This window comes from Schistocerca piceifrons, chromosome 4, assembly GCF_021461385.2.
Source record: "Schistocerca piceifrons isolate TAMUIC-IGC-003096 chromosome 4, iqSchPice1.1, whole genome shotgun sequence".
Lineage (NCBI taxonomy): Eukaryota > Metazoa > Arthropoda > Insecta > Orthoptera > Acrididae > Schistocerca > Schistocerca piceifrons.
The window spans coordinates 323,276,744-323,303,546 of record NC_060141.1 but is presented as its reverse complement, the minus strand read 5'-3'; the positions used below and the strand labels follow the sequence as shown (position 1 = coordinate 323,303,546).

Genomic DNA, 26,803 nt, shown 5'->3' with positions numbered 1-26,803 from the left:
AAAGCATAAAGATACAACCACACAGTTCAATATACAGGACTCGAAAACAGTTTAGTTCAATAAATGAGTGACAGTGTCAAACAAAGTTGTAAAACTATTATTCAGGCAAACTTGTCTAGACCATCACTGACTAATGAGTAGTATCACCCACTCTGACTCATATTATGATAGTCTACATGCAGTAATTTGGGTGCCAGTGCAAGTGATACACAAATATATAAAACCTTTTTTCACATTCATCTTTATGTAACGTAAAGGAGTTGGTCATTTCTATATGCAGTAATTTGGGTGCCAGTGCAAGTGATACACAAATATATGAAACCTTTTTTCACATTCATCTTTCTGTAACGTAAAGGAGTTGGTCATTTCCCAAACAAACTGTTACTATCTAAATAGCAAATTAAAACATGGAACATTAAGACTGGTACATAAAAAGCACTGCACACAGGGGGGGGGTCTTCCTGTTGATCAAGGCAGTCATGTGTTAAGAGGACAGTCCCTGCTCGTAATTGTGTAAAGCCTCGTAATTGTGTAAAGCCACTTATTTCGGTTTGGAGGAACATCCATCATGTCACAACAGTAGGCTTTATCTGTCGTAGTTTGTTATTTTCTATCTCCAATCACTCTTTCTCATAATGACACAAGTCTTTTCTGCTCAGCAACCAGGTAATTTCCTGCATAAATGCTGCCAGTCTTATCATTCTGTTCTCTGAGCCAGCACCTAGCACACTGATTTTTTTCTTCCCCACCACAACAGTGTAAACATTGTCTTGCATGTTTTGCACCAGTGTCTACTGGGTATATGCCAAATGATCTGATGGGCAGTTGGGAAATAAGAGCAGATGCATAAATCATTCTTTCAGTCACACTACACCTGCTTCAGTGTCTGTAGGTGGATTAATTTATTGAAAGCAACTTCCTAAAGACACTGTCAGGAAATCTACTGGCCATCAACATTGTTCCTATGTTCAGACCCATCAGTGCAAATAACAAACGTTCTGCTCAGATAACAAAAGATTATTTAAAAATAAAATCTGATGTACAAGATTTACTTGAGTTTGATTAAAAAAAAAAAAAAAAAAAAATGCCAGCTGTATTGATGGAAGTTGCAGAACTGTCAACAAGTGTCATTATATCTACATCCAGTGAGAGTGCTGCCAGTAAGGAAAACACAGTATCTCCAGCCAACTGATCATATGAGATGTATTCCTCTCAAACTATCTTCTTGTTGCATGTTTGGCAGAGGATATGGTTCCAACATGATGGTGCATGTCCACACTCTGGAATTAATGTGCAACAGTATTTGGACAGAACATTTCCAGGGAAATGGCTTGGATTTGGAGGTCCAGTTGTATGGCCACCGTGTTCACCTGACCTAAATCCCCTGGATTTCTTTCTGTGTGGACACGTGGAGGAGCATGTGTATTCTACTCCACCAATGAATTCATGTGGTTGAAAACAAATTTCAAGCTCTTTTCATGGGTGAAGAGACTGAACGATGCCAGCAAGTGGAAATGAACATTCAAACTAATTGTAGCAACAGAATGGTGAAATGTCTAAACTCAGCATTAGGAAAAAACATTGGCAGTGAGAAGCTGTGCATACCATCCATTGCACATAATTATGAATTATGAATGTGAAAGGCAGTGTTACCAAAATGTACATCACACATAACGTGGTAGTGCATTATTTTTAATGGACAGGCATGGTAAAAATGTGACAAGACTTTTCAAAGAACACAGGTGTTGTTATGCCAGGAGCAACAACAAAAAATATTATTGCTGTCAATATGCATGACAAAATGTTAACAAAAAAAGATCATGTCATGTGTATAGCAGGTGCAAACGATGTTGTAATAAACGAAGCAGATAACTGCCTAGCAGAAATAAAGATGTTTTTAGAATGCAATAAACAATGTAATACAATTGTGGCGACTATCAACAAAGTCATGTATAACATATTTGTTTTTCAAGCTCTTTGTGGGAGTCTGTGGTCATGCGCAAAATGATAAAAAAAATGTCTGTCATAAAATTTCCTTCGGCAAGTACATCCGGCGGAAAAAGGATGTTAAAGAGTGGCAATCTGGCAACACTGCAACTACATGTACAGTAATTACTCTGTCAGCACATGTCAGTTCTGCTGTGCAGTTGATGCAGTGGATAGAGTTTTGGGTTAACATGCAGGAGGTTGAGGGTTCGATCCTAAGTTAGGACGCATTTTTTTATTTGTTAGTTTCATTCTGACATTTCATACTGTAATATACACCATTTCTTAGACACATGTATCCTAAATTTACAACATTTTGTAATGCTGAACATGACAAATATGTGGTTAGACAAATAAGAAATATGCAGTTGAAACATTTGACCTGTCATAGGACACAATAATTATAAAAACAATATCAATTTCGAGATGCTAAAGATTACAGCACATACAATAACACAACATCTACTTGTCATTTGTTGTTGTACGTAAGTACAAATGTTTTCTAGAGGACCTGCTGCAATCACTGTTGACGATTAAGATGCCAGGTACAGTACCACCTGGACTACATTTACCAAATAAAAAACATATACCTCAACCCAGGATCGAACCATCGACCTCCTGTATGTTAACACAAAACACTATACACTACACCAACTGTACAGCATGTCTAATGTGTGCTGACAGATGTAGTTACTATACATTTGGTTAAAGTGTTGCCAGATTGCCACTACTTAACGTCCTTTTTCTGCCATATGTACTTGCTGGACGAAATTTTGTGGGAGACATTTATCGCTGGCATGTGAGCTGTCGCACTGCACGGATTTCATTTCACCCTGTATATATGTATATGTGCGTGTGCGTGTGTGTGCACGCGCGCGCGCTTTGGACCAATAAAGTAGTGCTTATTACATGTGGTATAGTGTACATCATTGGATCTGGCAATCCTATAACACTAAACCCATACTGGTGACCCCGAACTTATTTGCCAGTGCTACAACGAACTCTTTTTCCGTCGAGCAGTACACAATGGATCACTTGCTGCCCGCTACACCGCACACATGCCAATCAGGTTTTCCAACAGATGCTCCGGCATCATTTTCCAATTATCCACCATGTGTTCACAATATTTTGATGCAGTTTCCAAAAACACCGACTAGCTGTGCTCAACAGGACAGTGGTTCTACATTCCTGCAACCATGTGTGCCGGTGTCAGGTATGAACAATAACTTTTCATTATCGTACATGAATCAGCAGTCGTGTGGCAGTGTCCCAAATCAACAGAACATTTTTCATGCACAAAACTATGTGCTCAGACACCAGTGACTATGACAGCTTGGGTTGTCGGGTGTTCTGCCGGATATAAGCGTCGTACTTGCACGATATTTCGGTCACGTAGCTCATAACCATCATCAGGTGCGACCTGAGACTGCTCCTCGAGTGGACCTGGTCCAGTATTTATGCCTATGGCCTTCCCCCTCCACCAATGGCTGCAGGCACTTCCTCTGAGGTCCGCGCCCATTCCCTGCGACCTGCTGGAGCGTTGCTGCTCCGTTTTCCGTCCGCTACGGTTCTAGGTGTTCCCTCTGCGGTCCGCGCCCACCAAACCCGCTCCTGGGGGTTTCATCTACGGTCTGGGGTACCAAGCGTTCCCCCTGCAGTCCGCGCCCACTCACCACGACCTGTTGGAGCATTGCCGCTCCGTTTTTCGTCCGCTGTGGCTCTGGATGTTCCCTCAGCGGTCCGCGCCCACCAGTCCCACTTCTGGGTGTTCCATCTTCGGTCTGGTGCGCCTGGCAGTCCGTCAGGGGCTCGTTTTCCATCCCCATGTCTCTGGTTCTTCTGTTTGTGTAGTGTTGCAGCTGGCCCCATTGCTCCTTTAACAATTTCAGAGCTGGATTCCAGGCTCTGCTTAGCTAGTACCCTGTGTCACGGTTCATAAGATCGTCAACCATTTTAATTTCTATCTATTCTCCTATAACACTGTCCCAAAATCTGGGTGTTTGTGCTAGAATCTTGGTATCCTCATACTTCATGGCATGATCTAGTTCTAGACAGTGTTCAGCAATGGCTGACTTAGTCACCTGTCTTAATCTAGTGTGCCTCTGATGTTCTTTGCACCTGATCTCCACAGTTCTTGTCGTCTGGCCAATGTAGGACATGCCACATTGACAAGGTATATTGTAAATCCCTGGTTTTCGTAACCCCAGGTCGTCTTTGACACTCCCCAGCACTGCTAACTTAGAAGCCCCACTAGTGGAAGCTCCCATAGGCAAAAACACTTCATGGTATCGGGTGGTCACCTGGACTCCAGATATGCGATGGGGCATTTGATAACCTCAAATCAGCCTTACAGACAGCCGTTACACTTGCTCATCCCATCCTGATGCTCCCATCTCGCTTACGACAGATGCAAGTGATACAGCAGTGGGGGCAGAACTGCAGCAATCCATGGGTTCTGTTGTACAGCCGCTCTGATTTTTCTCCCACAAACTATCCGCTTCCCAACATAAATGGCCGACCTTCGACTGGGAACTATTTGCTATTTACACTGCTATCAAATATTTCCAAGATGATATCAAAGGTCTCCATCTTGTGGTATTTCCACAACCCCAGCAAGGACTCATCCCTGAGACATTCCTGTAATATGGACTTCATATGTCACTTTACGAACGACATACATTACGTCAGAGGGGCAGACAGTGTCGTCGCCGAATTTTCATCTCATGTGTCAGTATTATCTTCACAACTGGCCCTCAGCGAACTCCCTAAATTGCAAACAGATGATACTGACTTGCCGCATTGCGCTCCGACACTAAAACAGGACTCAAACTTGAGTTACGGGCTCTTCCTGGGTTCTCGTCACCCATCTGGTGAGACATTTCAACAGGACCTCTCCACTGGGGCATTTTTAATAATATTCATGACTTGGCACACCCTGGCATATGTGCCACCGCACGTCTGGTATCCAAATGTTTCATCTGGACTGGGCTGATAAAACAAAATTGCAGTTGGGTGCGAGCATGTGTGGCTTGTCAGCGTGCAAAAGTAGGATGTCACGCACAGCCCCTCATGGGTACTTTCGACATGGCAAAATGAAGATTTCAACATATACACATTGATATTGTCAGGCCTTATCCCTCTCGGGCCCCTTTCGTTATATACTGTCCGCCACTGACAGGTTTACCTGCTGGGTAGAGGTAATTTCCCTCACTACTATGACAACCAATATGGTGGCCCGAGCCCTTTTATTAATGTGGATCTCGCACTTCGGCTGCCCAGCTTCTATCACCACCGACCACGGGCGCCAGTTCGAATCCACCCTCTTCCGGCAGCTTTGTGATCTGCGCTGGGTGAAACAACTTAGGACAACAGCATAGCATCCTCAGAGCAACGGGCTTATCGAACGCTGGCACCAAACGTTTAAAGCTTCACCGATGTGCCACAGAGGTGAGTGGGCCGACGCCCTCCCATGGGTAATGTTAGGCGTTCGGGCTGTGTACAAAGAAGACTTTGGTGTGTCTCTGGCAGAACTACTATATGCTCAACCCCTCACATTCCCAGCAGAACTAATCAAGCCTTCACTCCTGCCGGATCAAATCTGCGACTCGACATTCGTCAGGCATGTTAAGCAGCTAATCAGTAACATTCGCATGCCCCCTCCTCGGCCACACTCACTTCCCCCCGTATTCCTGCATAATGAGTTGGCGTCATGCACTTACATGATGGTGCACCATGACACTGTCTGGCTGGCATACAGCCCTCTATACTTGGGCCTGCACAGAGTCATCTCATGGCGTAACAACACGTTCAAAGTACTCATTAACGACACACCTCAAACTGTATCCATCTGCTGCCTCAAACTGGTATCGTCGCTAGGAGAACTGCTCAATAACCCAACCAGTCAGTCTCCACCTCCTGTGCTACACCTGCCTCGCATGAGTTCTCTACCAACGGTTCACGTGTGAGTGATGACCATCCCTGCAAGTGTGATGTTACCTACTCCCAGTCATGTGAAAAGCTACAGGTGCATGTGACATCACCCTACAGAGTGACATGTGTGATGACTCCCCCTCCAACAGGCAGACCCAACCTCTCCCCTGTTAAGATTTAGTGACGTATCAGGGGCCAGCCTCAGAAGCTGACGATGATTTGTGTGGAATTCTGTCACCCCCTCTAAAGAAGTGGTAGATAATGTCAACACTGATTTCATTTGCAGTTATAAAGTGTTTTTTGTTATGCATCATGATAACATGTTTGTATTCTACAAATGAGCCATCTTCCCCAGTGACAACTTGATCCACATTCATCTTCTCCTGTCTGTCCGCTTGCCTGTTGGTACTGACCCATCAACAGTAAAAGTCCTTTGTACTGCAACACACATTCAGGTTTGCTATCCCGGCTCCTCACAATCCACCCGTCCTCTCCTCGGATCCATCCACTGCTGTACAAGGATTTGCCCAGTCGGGCAGGACCATCTGCCCCCCTCACTGGCTCGAAGTCTTCGTTTACTAATGTAATGTATTGTTTCTGTTTCAACACCCTCTTCCTTCCCCCCTGGGTGCCTCCTTTACATGAATGCCCTCATATTTCTGTTTGTGCTTCACACTCTAAGGGGTGGGGGGGGGTCTAATGTGGTGTCTATCAACCAAGTCGCATATAACATCATTGGTTTTCACGTTCTTTGTGAGAGTCTGTGGTCGGTATGAAATGGTAAACATATGTGTACGGATATATGCTTTGGACCAGCAACATTGCCACACAGATCTGACTTAATACATCACACGTGTTTGAACAAAGAAACATGAAAAAATAACATTCAAATAAAATAGATGTATTCTTTGTTCAGAAAATGCAGCATCCTTGATATAGTCAAACTGGACTGTTGCCAACATACCAGGCACAGAGTGCATCTAAATTATGAAGAAAAGAACTTTGTATATAAAATCATAATTGAAATCATGGCATGAAGAGTGAAGGTGAACAGTGTAATTCCATGTGTGGGACCGACATCAACAATGGCAGAAACAGCACAAGAAGCAGCAACAGAATCTAATAAATGAAACAGGACACCTTCTTCACTGACCCCCTCCTGTGCAGAAGTGGTTGCTCTGCAGAAATCTGATGACGAAGAGGCACCATCAAGGGGAGCAACAGAAAGAGTACCACAGAACAAATCAGGAAGGATAGCAAAAGCAAAGTTTTCTACAATTACCACAGCAACAGCAATTACTCCAACAGCTCCATCACCACTAATGCTACCAACAACAGCAATGACACCCAGAGTATCAGCCACAGTAAGTGCTAACTTAAGGCCAAGGCGGCCTACAGCAAAGGAGGAGAATTTTTGGTATACCGCCCTAAAGAAAGATCAGACTTAACAACTTCAGTTATTGGAGAAAGCTGCAAATTAGTAAAAAGAGAGAGAGAGTTGGCTTCATCATTGGGCACATGCAACTCTCACTCTATAGAAAAGACAGAATTCTCAGGTGTTGAAATCAAAGATATCAGTGTGTACATAATATCAGTTTATAGATCTCCTTTGGGCAGCATGAGCTCCTTTTATAGAAATTTATAGAAAAAGTGGTGAAAAGGAAACTTGAATCTGTGGTGATTTTAATATCAATTTACTTACAGAAGTTGATGATCAGTGTAATTTTAAACTTTTCATGAACTGTTACAATCTTGATATGAAGTAAACATCCCCATCCAGGGTAACCATCCAAAGTGTAAGTGATCTTGAGCAAGTGGTTAGCAACATGAATTGTTCTGTTAGGTCTGTAAATCTAAGATTTTCTGACCATAATCCACTGGTTATACAGCCAGTCCTTCTGGAAATAAACTTCAAGTCAAGAACATGACAATACAAAGCAGAATTTTTTGTCAAAGTAACGTCCTTAACTTTTTGTACCATGTGCAGAGAGAAAACTGGGAGACTGTATACCACTCTCAAACAGTAGATGAAAACATCGAAACCTTTTTAAACATTTTATGTTACTATTTCAATTGCCACTTCCATTTAAAAATGAAAAATATATATGTAATGACAGAATATCCTCCAACTGGATTACAACAGGTATTATAACCTCAACAAAGATGAAGATAGAGCTTTTCTCCCTCAGCAAGACTAACCTCAGCAAAAGTGAACAATATAAGAAGTACTTCACTGCATACAAAAGACTATTTAGAAATATGGCGAATGCTGCTAAAAAACTACACAATGACACCTTCCTGAAGTTTTCATATAATAAAGGCAAATGTATGTGGCAAATTATTAATGCAAAAACAGGTAGGAATAGGAATAGTGTTAGTAACATTAAACTTAAAGTAAATGCAAAACTGATTAGTGACCAGGAGGATGTAGCTCAGGAATTTAACTCTTACTTTATTGAAACAGTAGAAAAACTAACAGAACATCTAAAAACTAATTGACCCCCTCAACCAGTCCTCAATACCTCCACCAACACAATGTTTTTATTACCAACATCGGGAGCAGAGGTGAAAAAGGTAAATCACAGTAAAATAAAGAAAAAAAATCATCAGCAGGAGAAACATGACCACTTGCTCCCTTCTCCACCATTGCAACAAACTTATTAGTAAGCCATTATCTCATGTAATAAATGCTTCATTTTCAGATGCATCAGAAAACTTAAAATAACAAGTCTGCCCCCCCACATAAAAAGGAATCTAAATAAAATCATAGCAGTTACCATCCAGTTGCAGTACTGTCTGTATTCCGATAAATATTTGAATACGTAATGGCTGCCAGACTAAAATCATTTATTAGAAAAAATAACATTCTTTCTTCTGTTCAGTATGAAAATAAAAACACTACTGACACAATATATGAATTTCTTGATACTACTCTACATCTTGTTGACCAAAAATGCCCAGCTATAAGTGACTTTTTTGATCTCACAAAGGCTTTGGACATCGTAAATCACAACATACTTTTGCAAAAGTACCATGGCTGGCTCAGCAGCTATGAAAAGACCGTGTGCAGTATGCTCATATAAGTAAACTCAGTCAATCAGGAATCCTAAATGGGATACAATCATCTACACAATTCACAAACTATGATGTGCCACACAACTCTGTTCTAGGTCTCTCATTATTCTTACTTTATATAAATACAGATGAGTCTCTTCAGTCAGCAGTTAATAAAAATACAACCCAACTAGACTCATGGATTGCATCAAATATACTACTCCTAAATGCAAGAAAGACAGTATGCCTAGCCTTCCACACCATTCAGAACAGAATTCCCCAGGTTCTAACAGTAACACTAAGTGGCATAATGTAGCATTCCTCAATGAAACAAAATTCTTAGGGATTGACATCACTGATGCATTCACATGGAAAACCACAATGACATGATTAGTTCCAGGCTAAGCAAAGTTTGTTTTATCCTGCATTCAGTGAGGGAAGAGCTAAATGTCAGCACATTAACATGCATGTATTATGCTCTTTTCCATTCAGTACTACACTATGGAACTATTTTTTTGGGTCTTAGTACTCAATCAAGGAAATTATTTATACTGCAAAAAAAGAAAAGCAATCAGAATAATCCTGTACAAAAAGCACGGAGAAACTTGTAAACCACTCTTCAAAATTTAAACATACTGCCTCTCCCTAGTCAACATATATTTGAACTTCTCTGTTTCATTAAACAAAACATCAATAGATTGCACATGAATCTGGACAGTCACATGACACAAGGTCAAAAAAATTGTTAAGACTAGTTTCCCATTCTACTAAACTGTATAGCAATAATGTGTTGGAATCAAACTCTACAACCATCTTCTGAAAGAAGTAAAAAGTATTCAACAATCAACAAAATTTTAAAAAATCTTAAGAGTGCTCCTAACAAAGCATTGCTTTTACGGCATACAAGACTTCCTTGAATATGTTCTATCATAAATTTAATTATATATTTTTATTATGTTTCAAAATCAAACTGTTCAATAACCGATTGTCCATTAATGAACTCTTGCTGTTTGATTATGATGAGCATTATCTGAACTTATTTTTACTCTGGTAATACACTCCTGGAAATTGAAATAAGAACACCGTGAATTCATTGTCCCAGGAAGGGGAAACTTTATTGACACATTCCTGGGGTCAGATACATCACATGATCACACTGACAGAACCACAGGCACATAGACACAGGCAACAGAGCATGCACAATGTCGGCACTAGTACAGTGTATATCCACCTTTCGCAGCAATGCAGGCTGCTATTCTCCCATGGAGAGGATCGTAGAGATGCTGGATGTAGTCCTGTGGAACGGCTTGCCATGCCATTTCCACCTGGCGCCTCAGTTGGACCAGCGTTCGTGCTGGACGTGCAGACCGCGTGAGACAACGCTTCATCCAGTCCCAAACATGCTCAATGGGGGACAGATCCGGAGATCTTGCTGGCCAGGGTAGTTGACTTACACCTTCTAGAGCACGTTGGGTGGCACGGGATTGCGGACGCGCATTGTCCTGTTGGAACAGCAAGTTCCCTTGCCGGTCTAGGAATGGTAGAATGATGGGTTCGATGACGGTTTGGATGTACCGTGCACTATTCAGTGTCCCCTCGACGATCACCAGTGGTGTACGGCCAGTGTAGGAGATCGCTCCCCACACCATGATGCCGGGTGTTGGCCCTGTGTGCCTCGGTCGTATGCAGTCCTGATTGTGGCGCTCACCTGCACGGCGCCAAACACGCATACGACCATCATTGGCACCAAGGCAGAAGTGACTCTCATCGCTGAAGACGACACGTCTCCATTCGTCCCTCCATTCACGCCTGTCGCGACACCACTGGAGGCGGGCTGCACGATGTTGGGGCGTGAGCGGAAGACGGCCTAACGGTGTGCGGGACCGCAGCCCAGCTTCATGGAGACGGTTGCGAATGGTCCTCGCCGATACCCCAGGAGCAACAGTGTCCCTAATTTGCTGGGAAGTGGTGGTGCGGTCCCCTACGGCACTGCGTAGGATCCTACGGTCTTGGCGTGCATCCGTGCGTCGCTGTGGTCCGGTCCCAGGTCGACAGGCACGTGCACCTTCCGCCGACCACTGGCGACAACATCGATGTACTGTGGAGACCTCATGCCCCACGTGTTGAGCAATTCGGCGGTACGTCCACCCGGCCTCCCGCATGCCCACTATACGCCCTCGCTCAAAGTCCGTCAACTGTACATACGGTTCACGTCCACGCTGTCGCGGCATGCTACCAGTGTTAAAGACTGCGATGGAGCTCCGTATGCCACGGCAAACTGGCTGACACTGACGGCGGCGGTGCACAAATGCTGCGCAGCTAGCGCCATTCGACGGCCAACACCGCAGTTCCTGGTGTGTCCGCTGTGCCGTGCGTGTGATCATTGCTTGTACAGCCCTATCGCAGTGTCCGAAGCAAGTATGGTGGGTCTGACACACCGGTGTCAATGTGTTCTTTTTTCCATTTCCAGGAGTGTATTATGAATACTTATATATCTTCAGTGGTATGTACACTATAGGAAACAGTGCTATGTCTATATACATTCTCATATCATTTGTTTGACTTGTACCATATCATGTTGTACACTTCTGTACACTGAATGATTGAGAGGATCAATAAATATACAAATACAAATGACACAGGGGGCCTAAAATAATGCTGTTGATCTATTGGCCCATCTTTTAATAGCTTATAGTAAAAACAAACAACAGAAACTTCAGGCTGAAATATCAACATAAGGAAAAGACAGATTGCTACTTATTGTAAATACGACATATTAAGTTGCAGACAGAACAACATAAAACACTTACACATTACATTCTGGCCACAATCTTTGAGAGAAAAGGAAACACACACACTTTCATTCACACAACCAAGCAGACCTCACACGCACATGACTGCTATCTCTGGGAGCCACTGACATTCCAGTCCAAGCTACTGGAGATGCCAGTCATGTGTGTAAGGTGTGCTTGTTTGTTTGAGTGAATATGTGTGTGTTTCATTTTCTGACAAAGGCTGTGCCTGAAAGCTAATGTGTAAGTGGCTTTTTGTTGTCCCTGTTCACAACTAATCATGCCATATTTACAGTAAGTAGCAAGCTATCTTTTCCTTATATTGTTAATAGTTTATAGAAAGTCAGTCATAGAGGAGGAATTAAGGGAATTCATCATTGTCTACACTGTAGAGATGATAACCCATGTCTTCCATTCTGTGGGACATTGGGATGAGCCCTTTGCATTACGGATCTAGGGATGGGAGGGATGTGGATGGGGGAGTGGGTGGGAGATGTAACTTTCTTTTGGTCAGTTTCAAGATTCCTAGCCTTTTTTTTCCAATTATAACTTTCCTGCTCCGAGGGTGGGGTACCACACTATTATCTCTCTTCACAAAGTCAGATTTTTCCTTCTTTTATTCAGTACAGTAAAAATACTCGTGTCTCAGGGTGCTTAGATGCACAGCCTTTTTTGGAAATGTATCCAGAAAATCTTAATGAAGAAGCTGTTAGTAGCAGTAGTCTGACTGTTAAAATAGCGAAAACAGCTTTCTTTCAGATAGAGAAAACAATTCTTGTGTGACTTATTGGGGAATGGAAACTCAATGTGCATTGTAACATATAAAAAATGAGTAACATATTTTTGATCCTACCTATTAAGAATACAGCATTTTCTTAATATTATAGAATTGTTTAGTGTTACTGACTACTGTAAAAAAGTAATCTGATGCTAGTGGTTGTCTGGAATTGTTAAACAATAAGACTGTTACTGATTATACTGAAAGAAAACTGTCATTGTAGATTTTTTACTAAGCATACCAGTAACATGTTGACTGCAGGCACCAGTATGAGCTGCTAATCCTAACATCTACTAACAAAGAGATAGAGGGGCTGGCCAGTACTTACCTCAGCTCAGTACAGCCGATATACACGCAAAAAACAGAACCAAAAATTTACGTTCCTAGCTTTCGGAACAAATGTTCCTTCATCGGGGAGGAGAGAGGGGGAAAGAAAGGGAAGAAGGGAAAGTGGATTCAGTTACTCACAACCCAGGTCATGAAGCAACAGGGAAAGGAAAACAGGGAGGGTAGCAAGGATGGAGGCATGGTTGTCAGAGGGAAGCCAAAGATATTCTACTGTAGGTACTGTGCCAGCTTCAAACCAAAGAGGATGCATACAGAAGTAAAGAGGTATATAGTATAAAGATAAACACAACTATGTAGGATGAAAAGATGCGTGAATGGCTAAAGAGGAAAAGGAAAGAGGAGAAGACTGAAGAGTAAATGGGAGTGAGGTTGTTTAACATAGGTTCAGTCCAAGGGGATGGCGGGATGAAAGGATGTCTTGGAGTGCAAGTTCCCATCTCCACAGTTCAGAGGGACTGGTGTTGGGTGGGAGATGCCAAATGGCACACACGGTGTAGCAGGTTCCTAGGTTCCTAGAATTATGCTGGAGGGCATGCTCTGCTACTGGGTATTGGACATCTCCTAAGCGGACAGTTCGTCTGTGTCCGTTCATGCGCTCAACCAGTTTAGTTGTTGTCATACCGATGTAAAAGGCTGTGCAGTGCAGGCATGTCAGCTGATAAATGACGTGTAGTTTCACACGTGGCCCTGCCTTGAATTGTGTATGTTTTACCAGTAGCGGGACTGGAGTAGGTGGTTGTGGGGGGATGCATGGGGCAGGTTTTGCAGCGGGGTCGGTTACAGGGGTAGGAACTGCTGGGTAGAGAAGGTAGTCTGGGAATATTGTAGGGTTTAACAAGGATGTTACGGCGGTTAGGGGGGCGACGAAAGGCAACTCTGGGTGGTGTGGGGAGAATTTTGTCAAGGGATGATCTCATTTCAGTGGTTGACTTTTCGAATCTGAATTTCACCTGGTCCTTCTCCAAAACCCAAGCCACCTTCCTGGGTGTTGACCTTCATCTTGTTGAAGCTCACATCCACACCTCTGTCCATATCAAACCCACAAACAAACAACAGTACCTTCACTTTGATAGCTGCCATACATTCCACATCAAACGCTCCCTTCCCTACAGCCTAGGTATTCGTGGCAAATGTATCTGCTCCAGTGACGAATCCCTCAACAATTACACCAATAACCTGACCAGTGCTTTCGTCTCCCACAACTATCCTGCAGACTTTGTCCATGAACAGATCTCCCGAGCAATACATTCCTCCCCGTCCAACAGCAATGTTCCTACCCCCAGACCACACAGAAGCATCCCCCTTGTCACCCAATATTATCCTGGCCTCGAATATATCAACAAATTACTCCGCCAGGGATATGACTTTCTCAAGTCAACCCCTGAAATGAGATCATTCCTTGACAAAATTCTCCCCTCACCACCAAGAGTTGCCTTTCGTCGCCCCCCTAACCTCCATAACATCCTTGTTAAACCCTACAATATTCCCAGACTACCTTCTCTACCCAGTGGTTCCTACCCCTGTAACCGACCCCGCTGCAAAACCTGCCCCATGCATCCCCCCACAACCACCAACTGCAGCCCTGCTACTGGTAAAACATACACATTCAAGGCAGGGCCACGTGTGAAACTACACACATCATTTATCAGCTGACATGCCTGCACTGCACAGCCTTTTACATCGGTATGACAACAACTAAACTGGCTGAGCGCATGAACGGACACAGACGAACTGTCTGCTTAGGAGATGTCCAATACCCAGTAGCAGAGCATGCCCTCCAGCATAATTCTAGGGACCTAGGAACCTGCTACACCGTATGTGCCATTTGGCGTCTCCCACCCAACACCAGTCCCTCTGAACTGTGGAGATGGGAACTTGCACTCCAACACATCCTTTCATCCCGCCATCCCCCTGGACTGAACCTACGTTAAACAACCTCACTCCCATTTACTCTTCAGCCTTCTCCTCTTTCCCTTTCCTCTTTAGCCATTCATGCATCTTTTCATCCTACATAGTTGTGTTTATCTTTATACTATATACCTCTTTTCTTCTGTATGCATCCTCTTTGGTTTGAAGCTGGCACAGTACCTACAGTAGAATATCTTTGGCTTCCCTCTGACAACCATGCCTCCATCCTTGCTACCCTCCCTGTTTTCCTTTCCCTGTTGCTTCATGACCTGGGTTGTGAGTAACTGAATCCACTTTCCCTTCTTCCCTTTCTTTCCCCTCTCTCCTCCCTGATGAAGGAACATTTGTTCCGAAAGCTAGGAATGTAAATTTTCGGTTCTGTTTTTTGTGTATCTATCGGCTGTACTGAGCTGAGGTAAGTACTGGCCAGCCCCTCTATCTCTTTGTTAGTATTTGTTTCACATCTTTATATGAGATTTTCCAATAATCCTAACATCTGCCTGATGTCTAGAAGTTCGCTGCACAATTCATCAAAAGATAAGTTTTCACTAGTTATTATTTTATTATAGTTTAAGTGTGTAGTAGTGCATTTTAGTTTACCGTAAAATTGGCATCATATGTGACAAATGTTGACATTGCTGTAGATTAGTTAATATGGCAGTGACACATCAGGACTGTGGCTTGGTTTTCACTGGAGTGATTGTAGCAGGGAAGTCAGTAAAGTGTCAATTGAGGCTCTCCCATTGAATTGTAGATTATGTAGTCAAGACAAGAAAATTGCAGAATGTAGAAAAAAGATTTGTGCCCTTCAGACAGAATTAGAAATGGTTAATTTTTAATTAGAAAGGCTGATGGGGAAGGAGACAATGCGAGCTGGGAACAGGTGAGAAAACATCATCAGAAGTCACATTTCCATATCCAGTTATCAATAAGTTTCACTTGTTATCTGACAGGAGAAGAGCCTCAACCAGTTTTTGGCGCAAAGTAGAGTGCAGTAGACTCATAGGAATAATGCTAGGTTACTAGAAAAGTCAAGTAGAAAGAAAAACAGTCATCTTGCTAGGTAGCTCTCACAGGAAGGGTGTAGGCCAAATGCTGCATGAAAAGCTAGGTGTAGAATACTAGGTTAAAAGCACTGTAAAACTCAGTGCTACAAATAGCCAGGTGAGAGAGAACGTAAGAGCCTTGTGCAGAGATTTTGATGGAGATGATCAGGTAGTTACAGTAGGGGGAAGCAGGACACAGCTGGGCTACCAACTTAGAGTATAGTGTTAAAGATGACCTAGAGGAAATAGGAGCAGCAATAGCATATGCTCATATAGGATTTGTGGCGGTTTAACAATGCCATCACCAGCCCTAAGCTATCTTGACTGTTAGGCATGTAAACAAAGAGCTGAGTGGATTCATTTTGACTGAAGCAAAGTCTCATATCTCTGCTGAGCCTGTTACTGCAATGGAGAGATGGGGACACACAAATCATGGCCTGCACCTAAATAGGTGATGGATAAACAGATTAGCTTAGCCTCTAGCAGAAATTGTAAGGGTGCCACAAACACATAAAGCAAAATCCCTTTGATTACCGGAGTCAGAGAGGCACATTTTTGAGGTTAGAGCTAGGTTTACAAATGAAAGGTATTGAAAGACATTAGAACAGAATACCACCACAATATATGTAACAGTTTCCATAAAAATGAAATTAATTTGTTTTATCAGAACAGTAGGGAGTTAAAAAAAGATAGATGAGCTCTAGTATGCACAGAAGCTATGGAAAATTCTAAACTGGTATACATCCTGTGCCTCTCCAAACACTACATAAACAGGTATGGAGAAGTTAAATATCACAGATTACTGAGGGACATCACTTTTGTGTAGAGTTAGTTGAAAAAAGGAAGAATAGAAAAAACTTACTTAGTATATAATTTCCTATTTTGGAAAATGTTATTTATACATTTATCAAATATTACATGGATTATATAACAAAATATTGCCAGTTGAATTTTCTGTGATCTTTTCAGGACGTTTGATTGTGTAGATAATGTAACTCTAACAAAAATCAAGCTTTATGGAAATTGTTGCTTTACACACAACTGGTTTGAATCATAATTATCAAACAATATGCAAAAAGTTGTGCTGACAAATTCAAACTGGAATGGTACAAAATTTTAGTGACTCTAGAGAAATCGGAAAAGGACTCCCACAGGGTTCAAATTTGGATCCACTCTTATTCCTTATACGAGTAAATGATGCTCCACTTAACATTCAACAAGAAAAATTGATACTTTTCACAGACAATACCAGTGTTACAATAATAAAGCCCATTGCAAGAGAGCCACAGAATGGACTGTTAACGATTTTTTTTTCCAAAGGATTATTAAGTGATTCCCTGAAAATGGGCACTCCCTAAATTTTGAAAAAACACACCACATTCAGTTCTGTACAAGAAACAGAGACATTCAAATAACTGACATAGCACATGAACATGAGACAGTAAACAAATTAGGATTCCCCAAATTTTCGGGTGTACATGCTGAAGAAAACTTGAACTGGAAAAAGCATACTGCTGAGCATTTCAAACAATTAAGTTCAGGCTATTTCTGCTCTTTGTATAATTCTTAGTATTGGAAACATACAAATCAATCTCCTGACATGTTTTGTGTATTGCCACTCAACAATGTCTTATAGAATAATTCTCTGAGAAACTCACTTACAAAGTAAATATTGATTGCACAAAAGTGGACAGTATCATAATTATGCAGTGTTTACCCATGGTCATCATGTAGGCTCCTCTTCAAGTAGTTAGGCATTTTAACTGCATATTTTCACTAATGAAATTCATAATAAATAATACATCACAATTTGAGAAGAACAGTGATATTCATACCCACAACACTAGAGGAAAAATGCCAACATTACCAGTTATTAAAGCTACCAGTGGCTCAGAATGTAGTTCAATCTGCAGCAACAAAACATTTTTGATAATTTTCCCAGTGACATAAATCCTCTGATACATAGCAAAGGAAGTTTTAAATGTAACCTAAAATCATTCCTCCTGAATGTTTCCTTTCATTTCACGAACAAATTTCTATTTAAAAACTGACAGCCTGTAAAATAACCTTGTTTTAAGTGTATTTGCATGAGTATGAGTCATGTCCTGTAAACTGACTAATTCTCTATCATTTCCTTACAGTATGGATACTTCTCAGTGCAAATCAGATAGAATAATTAATGACTCCAGGACAAAAGTTTTTAATAAGAGATTACAAGAGATGACATGAGATGGAATTTATAGTGAAACAAATGATAACATAAAATTTAATCTATTTCATGATACATTCATATCATTATTGGAAAATAGCTTTTCACATAAGCTAATCAGAAAGGACAATTAACAGCCATGAAAAAAACCTTGCATCACTAAAGGATTAAAGTATCCTGTGAAAGAAGAAAGCAAATTTATCTGTTGGCAATAAAAAGTAGAGAACCTGCAGTAGTTGCACACTACAAAATTACTCAAAAGTACTAAGAAAGGTTATTAAAAATCAAGGAACATGCAAGTAATGTCAAAAATAAGTAATCCTGATAACAGACTTAAGGCAATATGGAATGTAGTGAAATGAGATACAGGACAACCTGCCACTGAACTGATTAACATCCGTACTAAACCGAATAGAAGGGCTATAAACCATGAGTCACAGGTAGTAATTATATGTAATCTTTCTTGAATATAGTAGGAAGTATTGAGACAAAAAGTCCAAGAGAATTCACAGCAGTATCTTTGAAAAGTAACTCCCACAAAATTAAATAATATAAATGTAACACCAATTTCTCCTTCTGAAATTAAGAAAATTATACATTCCCTCATAAATTAATGCTCATTTGGTTTTGATGGTGTTTCCAATAAAATACTAAAGATTTGTTCCTGTATTATAAGGTCGATCTTATGTGAAATATGTAATGCTTCACTGACTCAAAGCATTTTTCCAGTGAGACTGAAATACTCCATTGTTAAACCTCTCTTTAAGAAAGGTAATATGAGAGATGTCAAAACTACTGACCTGTTTCCTGCTGGCACAATTTTCCAAAATCATTGAGAAGGTAATTAATTCTAGAATAGTATCTCATCTTAGCAACAATAATATCTTCAGCAAATCACAGTTGGATTTTCAGAAGAGTTGCTTTATTGAGAAAGCTGTTTATATGTTCACTCACCGAATTTTACAAGCATTAAATAATAAAATAGCACCGATCAGTATTTTCTGTGACCTGTCTAAGGGATTGGTCTGTGTGAATCAAAGTATTCTCCTTTACAAACTGATATTTTATGGGATTTATGGTATAGCCAACCAATGGATAATGCCATATTTAACCAAACGAATATAGAAAGTTGTACTTAGTAATTCAACCAATATAGTCCTGGGACATAATTCTGACTATGGAGAAATCATGTATGGCGTTCCTCAAGACTCAATCTTAGGTCCACTATTGTTCCTCATACTGCAAACAATTTTCTGTCTATATACACTATTGGCCATTAAAATTGCTACACCAAGAAGAAATGCAGATGACATTCATTGGACAAATATATTATACTAGAACTGACATGTGATTACATTTTCACGCAATTTGGGTGCATAGATCCTGAGAAATCAGTACCCACAACAACCATCTCTGGCTGTAATAACAGCCTTGATATGCCTGGGCATTGAGTCAAACAGAGCTTGGGTCATGTGTGCAGGTACAGCTCCCCATGCAGCTTCATCACGATACCACAGTTCATCAAGAGTAGTGACCGGCGTTATCGTGACGAGCCAGTTGCTTGGCCACCATTGACCAGACATTTTCAATTGGTGAGAGATCTGGAGAATTTGCTGGCCAGGGCAGCAGTCGAACATCTTCTGTATCCAGAAAGGCCCATACAGGACCTGCAACATGCGGTCATGCATTATCCTGCTGAAATGTAGGGTTTCACTGGGATTGAATGAAGGGAGAGCCACGGGTCGTAACACATCTTAAATGTAACGTCCACTGTTCAAAGTGCCGTCAATGCGAACAAGAGGTGACCGAGACGTGTAACCAGTGGCACCCCATACCATCACGCCGGGTGATACACCAGTATGGCGATGACGAATACTCGCTTCCAATGTGCGTTCACCGCGATGTGGCCAAACATGGATGCGACCATCATGATGCTGTAAACAGAACCTGGATTCAAATTTAAAAAATGACATTTTGCCATTCGTGCACCCTGGTTCGTCGTTGAGTACACCATCGCAGGTGCTCGCCCATGATGTAGTGTCAAGGGTAACCACAGTCATGGTCTCCAAGCTGATAGTCCATGCTGCTGCAAACGTCATTGAACTGTTCGTGCAGATGGTTGTTGTCTTGCAAACATTCCCATCTGTTGACTCAGGGATCGAGATGTGACTGCATCATCCATTACAGCCATGCAGATAAGATACCTGTCATCTCAACTGCTAGTGATACGAGGCCATTGGGATCCAGCAAGGCATTCCGTATTACCCTCCTGAACCCACCGATTCCATATTCTGCTAACAGTCACTGAATCTCGACCAACGCGAGCAGCAATGTCACGATACGATAAACCGCAATCGCGATAGGCTACAATCTGACCTTTATCAAAGTCGGAAACGTGATGGTACACATTTCTCCTCCTTACATGAGGCATCACAACAACCTTTCACCAGGCAACGCCGGTCAACTGCTGTTTGTGTATGAAAAATCGGTTGGAAACTTCCCTCATGTCAGCACGTTGTAGGTGTCACCACCGGCGCCAACCTTGTGTGAATGCTCTGGAAAGCTAATCATTTGCATATTACAGCATCTTCTTCCTGTCGTTTAAATTTCGCGTCTCTAGCACGTCATCTTCGTGGTGTAGCAATTTTAATGGCCAGTAGTGTACAACAAAAAGAATTAGTTCTTTTCACAGATGGAAATAGTATTGTAATCAATCCAAGATACACACAGACAAAATGGCAAACAATGTTCTTAAAAGTACCCAGTTTTCTGCGAATGGTCTCACCCTCAATTTTCAAAAGACACAACATATTCAGAATGAGATTTTCACTCTGCAGCGGAGTGTGCACTGATATGAAACTTCCCGGCAGATTAAAACTGTGTGTCAGACCGAGACTCGAACTCGGGACCTTTGCCTTTCGCGGGCAAGTGCTCTACCAACTGAGCTACCCAAGCATGAATCACGTCCCGTCCTCACAGCTTGTACTTCTGCCAGTACCTCATCTCCTATCTTCCAAACTTAACAGAAGCTCTCCTGCGATCCTTGCAGAACTAGCATCCTGAAAAAAAGGATATTGTGGAGACATGGCTTAGCCACAGCCTAGGGGGGGATGTTTCCAGAAAGAGATTTTCACTCTGTAGCGGAGTGCGCGCTGATATGAAACTTCGTGGCAGATTAAAACTGTGTGCTGGACCGAGATTCGAACTTGGAACCTTTGCCTTGCACGGGCAAGGGCTCTACCAACTGAGCTACCCAAGCACAACTCAAGCCCCATCCTCACAGCTTTTACTTCTGCCAGTACCTCGTCTTAGATGGGCCTCCAACGAATTACAGAGGCAAACCTTGGTCACAAAACATGAGGTTGTATTGTCACAAAATTGTCGGGGACACTCATTACTTGAAATCGCCATCCCAATCTGATCAGCCAGAACATTATGACCACCTACCTAATAGCCAGTACGTCCATGTTTGGCATGGATAATAGCAGCGACACGCATGGCATGGAAGCAATGAGGCCTTGGTAGGTCACTGGAGGTAGTTGGCATCACATCTACACACACAAGTCACCTAATTCCTGTAAATTCCGGGAAGAGGGGCAGTGAGTTCAATCACATCCCACATGTGTTCGATCGGGTTCACATCTGGCGAGTAGAGCACCCAGCACATTAATTGAAACTCATCACTGTATTCCTTGACCCACTCCATCACACTCCTGGCCTTGTGACATGATGCATTATCTTGTTGAAATATGCTGCTACCATCGGGAATCATGATCGTCATTAAGAAGTGTAAGTGGTGTGTAACCAGTGTACAATACTTGTTGCCCATCATGGTGCTTTGACTTTTTAAACTGTTTTTCATTCATCACTGCTACAGTGTTTATGCCTATTTGTTTGTTTTCGTTCACGTTGTAAGTGTTGCCAACCTATGAAATGATTTTGTGTGTATGTGAAGATTATGGGATGGATCTGGGAGAAATGGTATTGCTAAATGGAGCCTGTGATTATATTTGTACTTTTAATGCTATATTAAGTGGTCAATCAATTTAAAGAGTGTGTGGATTGCCAAGTTGATCTGATCATTTATGAGTTGTTTTTTTACTATTATGGTTTTTTGGATGTGGAAATTTTGTTGTAAGGTGAGGAGGTGTTTTTTGTTGTTGTTTATACTTATGATTTCCTTGTCTGTGTCTCTGGTTGTAATTTCATGTTCGTGTTGGTGTAAGTGTTCTGCAAATGTTGAATTATTTGTCCTATACTTCCTTGCTCCTACATGTTCTTTTTATCTGGTGTCAAATGACGTCCTCGTTTGACCTATGTATCTTCCATCACATGTATTGCATTTCAGTTGGTATATTCCTGGTTTCTGATACAGATCAGTTTTTCCTATTGTTTTTGGGAAGTATTTCTGAATTGAGTTGTTGGTTTGGTGTACTATTTTTAAGCCTTGTTTTTTTTTTTTTTTTTTTTTTTTTTTTTTTTTTTTTTTTTTTTAAAAAAAAATATTGGATATCCTGTGTGTGTATTTGTGGTTGCATGTCATTGTGTACCATCTTTTACTTTCTCTTTCTTTCACACTTTGTGCAGTTTCTATTCTTGTATTTTGTGTATTTCTTTGTGTGTGATTTTGTCCATGTGTAGGTGGCAGTTGGGTGTTTGTTCTTTTCTGTTTCTTGATTTTATTATTCAGCTTTGTTACTAAGTTCTCTTTGTATCCATTATTTGTGGCTATTTGTATTACAGTATTCATTTCTTTTTTGTAATTGTCTATATCTAATGGTGCAGTGTTTAGCCTGTGGAGCATGTATCTAAGTGCTGCCCGCTTTTGAAAATTGGTATGTTGTGATGACTCGTGTACAACTGTGTCTGTTGTTGTCGGTTTTTGGTATACGGCAAATGTGTGTTGGTTGCTTTGAATCTCTATGGTGATGTCCCAGAAATTTAACTGTCTATTTTGCTCTTTCTCTATTGTAAAATGTATCTTATCATGAACAGAATTTATGTCTGTGTGTAACTGGTCAATTTTATTGTTTGGTTCATCTATCAGGCACAAGATATCATCCATATATCTAATCCAGTAGAGGATGTTATACCTATTTGACACTATTTTGTTAAATATAATTTGTTCCACATGGTTCATAAATATGTTTGCTATGGTTCTGGACAATGGATATCCCATTGTTAATCCTTCACTTCTTAAATAGAATTCATTATTGAACTGAAAATAATTGTGTTCCGCTATTAGCTCTAGAAGCCTGGGAAAAAAAGAAGAAGAAGAAAAAAAAGAAACACCACCCCTCTCACGTCTACATACAAGACAATTTCACTAACTCTCTCTCTCTCTCTCTCTCTCTCTCTCTCACACACACACACACACACACACACACACACACACACACACACACAAATCATAGGTTGGCAACACTCACAACATGAACGAAAACAAACGAATAGGCATAAACACTGTAGCAGTGATGAATGAAAAACAGTTAAGAAAGTCAATTATAAATAGTGCAGCACAGGAAATAATGCAAAATGTCAAAAACTGAAGATGTGAAATGAAGCCTATCGACATCAACCACTGCTAGCAAGAGGGGAAGGTACAGACTGTGTAAAGAAATACCGTAAGTAGCTTACAGACTAACTTCATAAAGAAAACAATGTTTTTAACTTAAAAGAATCAAAACATAAATGTACAAACGTATGTATCCAATTTACAGAATGCCACAGATGATGCTTTATAAATAAAAGCCAAGTGTGTCTGGTGTAATTCTTTTTTAATTACACTACAGTCAGCCCAATACAGATAACCTATAATAATGGATGTTAACAGCTGCTGCGGAAGATGGCCACACAAACAAACGGAGTAAGATACAGTTTCTGTAGTCATACAACAAAAGCATACTATTGGTAAAATGGCTTACACTAATCAGCCACAACATTATGACCACCGATCTACTATTGATATAACCTGTCCTGGTGAGGAATGGCTGCTAGTCAGACACATGCACAGTGCATGTAATATCAGTGATTGTGCTGCTCGTGTGCAGAATGGGGAAGACACACAATCTATTTGTGTCTGACCATGGGCAGACTGTGCTGACCTGCAGATTCAGCATGAGCATTTTAGAAACTGCATGATTTTTCAGGTGTTTGAGGAGTGTTGGGGTGAGTCTCTTCAACAGCTGGTGAAAGCACATCCAGACGTCATGGGGTTGGGCAGCCACCCCCCATTACAGATATCAGATGCCGTAGGCTAGCCAGACTCTCATAACAGGACAGGCAGTGAACTGTGGCAGAACTAAAATCATACTTTAATGCTGGGCAAAGTACAAGTGTGTCTTAACACACAGTGCACCAAACACTCCTAACAATGGGGCTTCACAGCTGATGACCCATCCATGTGACAATGTTAACACCCTGACATTGGTATCTATGACTGGGGCACTTGACCATCAACACTGGGCACTGGCACAGTGGCAGAATATTGCATGTTCTGATGAATCCCGATACATTCTTCATCATGCTGTCGTCTTCCAGGGGAACAGCTCCTTGACACCTGTGTGGCAGGACAGAGTCAAGCTAGCAGCAGCTCCATTACACTCTGGGGAATATTCACATGCGAATCCATGGGTCCAGTGGAGGTTCTGCAAGGCACCATGATAGCCAACAAGCATTGTACACTGGTTGCACACCACTTACACTTCTTCGTGACGATCATGATTCCCGGTGGTAGCGGCATATTTCAACAAGATAATGCATCATGTCACAAGGCCAGGAGTGTCATGGAATGGGTCAAGGAATACAGTGATGAGTTTCAATTAATGTGCTGGGTGCTCAACTCGCCAGATGTGAACCCGATCGAACACATGTGGGATGTGATTGAACTCACTGCCCCTCTCCCCGGAATTTACAGGAATTATGTGACTTGTGTGTGTAGATGTGATGCCAACTACCTCCAGTGACCTACCAAGGCCTCATTGCTTCCATGCCATGCGTGTCGCTGCTATTATCCATGCCAAACATGGACGTACTGGCTATTAGGTAGGTGGTCATAATGTTCTGGCTGATCAGATTGGGATGGTGGATTTTTTTGACAATACAACCTCTTGTTTTGTGATCAAGGTTTGCCTCTGTAATTCGTTGGAGGCCCATTTAAGAGCTGGGCACTTTTAATACGGACACTATTGCACACATTTTTTAATTTAATTTGTTTGTGGTAATATCCTGCATTTTTGTGGCTGTTCTCTCTTTATACATAAGACAACCAACAGCTGATATTGCAAAGAGTCTGCGAAAAACTCAATGTCAAAACAATTTTCTGACCACCACATACTGTCAGACATTTAATTAGCTCAGCCAATGATCCAGTGGGACTGCAAACATGTAGCATTTACATCATATTATGTGCTGTGGCACACTGGGAACACACAACTCTGTATCCTACAGCACTATTTGGAGTATGTCAAGTATTTGCCTCAGATAAAAAGATAAACCACAAATCACTAACACATCCTTCACACCAGTTATCCTCCTGGCCTCAGTCTCCATTAACCCAGTGTTTCGTCACTCTCTACCCAACAGTTTCCCCTTCCTCTACACTATCGCCCCCACTGAATTCATTCAAGGGCACAGGCTTACCTGCATGTGTGTGTGTGTGTGTGTGTGTGTGTGTGTGTGTGTGTGTGTGTGTGTGTGTGTGTGTGTGTGTGTGTGTGTATATATATACACATGTTCTTCTTTATAAGAGCATTTTAGATTTACATGAACTTCATCAGTTCAGTTCGCTCTGTGGTGATCATGATTTCTAAGCTTCCTACTGCTGACAGCTCTATCAGTTCTTTGCATAAACATCAGACAACATCTGCTTCTGACACAAAACTGTTGTAGCCCAGCTTTCCATGTCACAGAAAGGCCACTGCCACGTACCACACATCAGTGTGCCTTAAGTGTAATACACCCTACCACATAAGTGAATGTTGCATATAAAAGCATGAACTATTATCAGTTTGTTTACAACTAATTGATAGCCCAATTTTATTGGTAATTAGCATCCTTGGATTTAATCTAATGAAACGTATGGTACTTCATCAAAACTGAATGACAGCTCTTATTGGAACTGATAGATCTTTCACAGCACTATACAAATGAATGCAAGGAAAACAAGACTCATATTACCCATCTGGGACAAATAAAGTAATAACATTGTAAAAGTTTCTTACCAGCTCCAAGAATTGTCCACTTATATTTCCTCTGAGTAACTCAAACGTCCCACCAGGTTCTACATCCATTTTAACACCACTTTTAGTGAAAGCTTCCACCATCTGAAAACATATCAGCTGTGACAGAATCTACCTTCCTTGTAATATAAACATTTTAATATTATTATGCCACTGATTACCTCTTTATTTGTAAGAGCACAATAAAATTCTTCCTTAGTGCATTGTAGTTTAATTGTCATAGTTAGGGTTCCAGTTTTGACAGTTTTTAATTGCTTGACTTCTTGTTCACTTTTTGATACTGGAACCTAAGAAAATAAGATAGAATTTAATGCAAAAAGATAATCATTCTATATGAACTCATGAAAAGCATGGATGTGAAATTTCACTTCTTACTTTCTCAAAAAGTACTTGAGATAACCTTTCAGTGTCACCAGTCTTTGTTGTCTTAGTTTCACTCATTCCCTCACTCTTCCTTGCCAAAATCATGCCTTTGCTGAAATCTGGAAAATAATCACAAAAGGCAAGTTACT

The 26,803-nt window shown here is 41.3% G+C and overlaps 1 protein-coding gene across 4 annotated transcripts in view; it reads right to left on the bottom strand.

Annotated features, from left to right (window-relative positions):
- LOC124795494 (activator of 90 kDa heat shock protein ATPase homolog 1-like) overlaps nt 1-26,803 on the bottom strand; it is a 97,020-nt gene that overhangs the window by 25,578 nt on the left and 44,639 nt on the right. For all 4 annotated transcript variants that reach the window (XM_047259541.1, XM_047259543.1, XM_047259542.1 and 1 more), the window contains 3 exons: nt 26,667-26,773; nt 26,453-26,578; nt 26,274-26,375 (listed from right to left, as the gene is read on the bottom strand). In XM_047259541.1, the coding sequence (XP_047115497.1) occupies nt 26,274-26,375; nt 26,453-26,578; nt 26,667-26,773 (335 nt within the window). The remainder of the gene's footprint in view (nt 1-26,273; nt 26,376-26,452; nt 26,579-26,666; nt 26,774-26,803) is intronic.